General features: G+C 29.7%; 1 protein-coding gene across 1 annotated transcript; it reads right to left on the bottom strand.

Moving 5' to 3' along the window:
- Positions 1–3,476: 3,476 nt before the first annotated feature.
- LOC107411157 (chitinase 2) lies at positions 3,477–4,704 on the bottom strand. The gene has a single exon (XM_016018690.4). It carries the CDS (start codon positions 4,643–4,645, stop codon positions 3,722–3,724), a length of 924 nt encoding a protein of 307 aa, XP_015874176.3. The 5' UTR covers positions 4,646–4,704; the 3' UTR covers positions 3,477–3,721.
- Positions 4,705–5,188: the final 484 nt, after the last annotated feature.

Raw genomic sequence — 5,188 nt, 5'->3', positions numbered from 1 at the left:
TAATAATAACAAAAACAAAAATAATAGTCACAATAATAATAATAATAACAAGAATAAGAAAAAAATTAACAATAATAACAATAATAACAACAATAAGAAAAAACTTAACAATAACAATAATAATAATAACAAGAATAAGAAAAAATTAATAATAATAACAATAAGAAGAAGAATAAAAATAATAATAACAATAACAATAATAACAATAACAATAATAATACCTAATACATTGTTATACATTCAATTTAAGCATCATATTTCTACCATTAATAACTAATATACAGAATCATATTAATAAATGTTAAAATATTAATAATTATCAAAATTCATAATTACATAATATATTATTTTGTAAAACAAAATTAGTTCTATATTAAATAGTAAATAAATTTTTTGCAATATTTGTTATTAAAATATTTACTTTTGAAGGTCCAGAAACTATGAATTGAGACATTTTTTCTATCTTGAATCCTCCAAAAATTTTTTCTTTTCATGAACATAAAATACGGAATAAAGAAATAAAAAGATGTTGAAAACTAATCATCTTCACCGAAAACAAAGCTTTCGTTATTTTCTAATTTTTTGATACTTTCAAAGTTAGTTTCTCTACATGATTTTATATTGAAGAAAGAGGATTCAAAATGTAAAAATAAAATTTTATACGAGTGATGAAAGAATGAATATCATATTTTTATAAAAGAATAAACAACAGTACAAACATTTCCTTATCTCACAAATCAATAGAAATGTTTTTTTCTCATGTGATATATGTACATTTTAAATGTTTGAATGTACAAAGTTATAATAAAATATTTTAAAAAAACAAAGCAATTTTTTCTTTTTTAATTCGTTATGATTGTACTTTGTCATTTCTCCCCCTCATAGCTTTATTTCCTCATGATTTTTTATTTTCAGTCTATATTTAGAAGAAATCTATATATTGATTACTGTAAACCTGTGAAAAAGATTTTAAATTATTATTACTATTAACATGTGAATTGTGATAGAGCTTCAAAAATCACAAAATATGTCATAAAAAAACAAAGTTTGCAAAGATTCGCAGTAATTTTTTTTTCTAAACCATCAGACTAATTGACTACTTTCTCATTCTTTCAATCTCCATCTCAATGGTTACTACAATTAATTGGCTCAAGCTCCACCATAACCTCCTCTATACTACTTCATCAAATCAAATTTTAATCTTTCTCCAAATCCAAGTATTATTTAGAAATTAATTCTCAAAACAAAATAATTTAAATAATAAAGAATTTTGTTAAAAAAAATTAATTAAAAAAATTGGAGGAAATAGGGGATCGATCGCCATAGCCACTGCAGTGGCTGTTCATGAGACCGATCACCATAGCCATAGGCCCATAGCAGCAGCTCTCTCTCTCTCCCTATCTCTCTCTATAAATTGTCTAAGCTAAAAACCAAAAAGGTATGAAAATTAATATCATTTTCTTACTTAGGTATTGAAAATTTTACATGGGTTTTTGCCTAAATTTGAAAGGGAATATGGAAGGGGATCTCCAGGCTGGAGTAATTGCTGGTAGCTGGTGCCACTCCTATGGTTGTTGATGTGGACCAATTTCGCCACTGTTTCGTAGGCCAATTTTGCAGAGGAGTACACTGGTTGGGAAAGATTGGAAGAGATGAGAAACAGAGGTAGCCATTGAATTTCATTGGATTTCCATAAGTTTCTATCGACATCCATTGAATTTCCATAATTTCCATAAGTTTCTCGAAATTTCTACTAATTTATTCCGACAACGAGGAAATTACAGGACACCTGTGATGTTTCCACAACACGGCCGATGGAAATTTCTTCCCCCTTCTATCGAAATTGATGGATGGCAACACCTGATAATTTTGGCGATATTTCGGTAATTTCGTCGATATTTTCTTCCTTGGGTGCAAGTTAAACCTAACCTTCTCTTGGGTTTATATAGTGCGGCTTGAGATGTCTAAAAGGTGGGGTCCACAAAATTTAGTACAAATTGGGGCATGTTCTTTTACCTCCAAACATCAGATTGCACCAGTAATACAATACAAGGAGAGTTAGCACAGGGCATCAAACATGCACTATGAATCTATATCCTATCCTAAGCCAATCCAAATCGATGATACAAACATGTTTCAAGAACTAAATCAAAGTATCCGTCATTGTATAGCAAACATCACAATTACCATTGGTTTAGATCATTTGATAACAAGTTCATCGTTTACCGTGGATAATATTTTCAAAAAATTAACCAAGGTTTATTATTTTATAAAATGCATAAATGCAAGTAATAGTTGCTTTAATAAATTCTTAATAAAAATTTATGTAAATATGAATTTATTTTCTAAGAGAAAAAAAATGAAAATTTCTAAAAATAAACAAAATATAAAAGATAAAAAGCTCTTGAATAATAGACTATTATTCAATATATCATTGCTAGAAATTATCACATTGAAACTTATAATGTTGACAATTTTAATTAAATAAGTTAGAATTTAAAACTTATTTACTTAGAATTTATTAGCTATATTTTTAATTCAAACTAAAAATAAATGAAACATATAATAAAATAAAATAAGTATGTACCTAGAAAGGCAATATTAATTGTTAATTGCTAGAAATATTATATTGAGTGGATCGTAGGACTATATATACCATGTGATAAAAAGAAGGATTTTGTGCCATATCTAATTAACAAAAATAACTCAATACATGGAGATTTTCTATTTTAAAACTATAAAATTATATCGATTTTTATTAAATGTATTAATGCACGTATTTTACAACTTTAGAATCCGTTATGTTTGGAATTAAAACAATCATATTCAGTAATATTTGATAAAGTTAACAACGATGATGAGATCTTGGAAGCGAGGCAAAAATGGCAAGTAGTGTAGACCTTTCACAACTAAACGATGCTAAAAAAAGATCACACAGAACTACAAAGTTCTCTCTCATTGTATGATGAGCAGCGAAAGAAAGTTTGCTGAGTCTAAGGACAAAGAAAGAATGCTTAATTAGTCACCATGGAACATTCTTTTCATCAATATTGGGATGATAAACAATTGTAACTTTTTGTAAACTATTACAAAATACTTTGTTTTTACTATCCTACAATAGTAGCACTAATATTAATATTTTATAAAATGCAAGATGTAATAGAAAATAGTTTAGATATTACCTGTTTTTTCATTAAATCTTGCAATTATCTTAGAAAAACATCAATGGTGCTTAGATATCTCATTTATAATGCAAATACTTTGTGTTTTCACTTCTCATTTAATTTTTTCCTTAGTAAAGGAATATCCTATTTTCTATAAAAAAAAAAAAATCACCTTTTATGAAATGCTTTACATGATTGTTCTATTCAAAAGACTTCTTTATTCCTATTAATATAAAATTGGAAAGATGATTAATAGATAGACGCTTTTTAAATTATTATGCCATAGTAATCATAAAATCATTTTAATTAGAAATATTCCAAACAAAAAGTCAACTATTAGATGTCAAAATTACATATTAAATCACGTGCGCATGGCACGCGGCCACACCTAGTGTGTATATATATATATATATATATATAGCAACTATGTAATTTTTTCTTGCTTCAACATAATCCGACACCCAAAGCTTAAAGACAAATGAAATCACACACAGTAGCCATTACAGTCTTCAACGTCATCAAGAAGAAACTAAAAATCAGAAATACAAAAATGACTATCAGCTAACCAAGAAGCTCTGTGATTGCTTCTCGAAACGAAAATTATCTTTCTTCGAATCATCTGCAGACCAAATGAAAATTCCATCAAGTTTCCCTTGCTGTTTAAGCCTAGCACAAGCCTGAAAAAAGCCATTTTCAGGTTTCAAACCCCCACTCTCATCGGTTCCAAAGCTCACTAGAAGCTTGCAACCTTTGTAATTAGACCTTTGAGTCTCAAAATGCCCTATGAACTGAGATATCGTTGTTCCCTTATCATAGGCATAGAACTGGAAGTTCACATAGTCTATTACATGCCCATACTTCCTCCACAAAGCCAAGTAATGGGCTTGAACCGTGCCATCATCGTACGGTGCTATCGACGCAAATGATACAACCTTCTGTCGTTTGAGGATGATCAAAAGCTGTCCAATACATTCAGCAAATGTGTTAGGATCAGCATGGAAGTGTTCATAGTCTATGTCAATTCCATCAAGGTGATATTCGTTCACCAATCGAGTTATTGATAAAATGGCATTTCCAACCCAAGAACTTATCGATTTGGGACTGAAAAATACTTTTTCTCCATTTACGGTATCACCTGCAAGACTCAAAGCCACTTTGACATTTGGTTTTTGGGACTTGATGGCGGAAACACGAGAAGGAGTGAGGTTTTGGGTATCCCAAAAGGCACTGAAATTTCCATTGGTTGGAGAAGGAGGTGAAGTTGATGTTGTGTAGTCAATGGCAAAGGAGAGAATAAAGTGAAATTGGTCCAGTTTGGAATCAATGGGTACTTCTGAGAATGTAACATCCTTGCCTTCAGCTCCTATGTATTCCCTAAAGAGCTTTGAGTTTGCTGGGGCTACTTGGATTGGTGAAACTACTAAGAGGATAATGATGGAAGTTTGAAGAAAAAGAGAAGCTAAAAACTTGGATATTTTCATGGATTGGTGAAACTGGTAGAAACTTTCAAGTTTTTCACTTAAGATTGATGAAAGTTAAGTGGTGGACAAAGTGTTTATTTATAAAACAAAGGGTTTTTTTTTTTTTTTTTGGGGGTGGGTATTGGTCTAGGCAGTCCTGATCTTGTTTGAAGCATGATATGATATATGTTTGTAGGTTTGCTTTTGTTGTTTTATGCAGACAGAATCTGTCTACATTTTGAATCTCCTATGAAACCATTTAATAATGAGGGATTTGGTTTTATGTCTGTTGGCCTTGGAATTTATATATGCAACTTGCGTAATTTTTTAGTGGGGAAGAAAAGAACTTAACTAAACTAAGCTGCAAGTACTGCACTGTGTTTCAACGCCTTCAAATTGATTGAGAAAACCAAACTTTAGTTTCAATTTTAGTTAATTTAGTACTTTCTAGTTTGGGAGAATTGCAATTTCAATCTTCAAATTTAAAATGTTGCAATTTAAATTTTTATCAATTCATTGCATTTTGGTCTAATTTATTGCAAACAACTATTAATGCAGCATTCA

The sequence above is a fragment of the Ziziphus jujuba genome, chromosome 10 (assembly GCF_031755915.1).
Source record: "Ziziphus jujuba cultivar Dongzao chromosome 10, ASM3175591v1".
NCBI classification, from domain to species: Eukaryota; Viridiplantae; Streptophyta; class Magnoliopsida; order Rosales; family Rhamnaceae; genus Ziziphus; species Ziziphus jujuba.
This window is presented reverse-complemented; position numbering and strand designations above follow the sequence as displayed.

Coding starts and splice junctions, on each gene's coding strand:
- LOC107411157 (XM_016018690.4), bottom strand. CDS start 4,645: ATGAAAATATCCAAGTTTTTAGCTTCTCTTTTTCTTCAAACTTCCATC.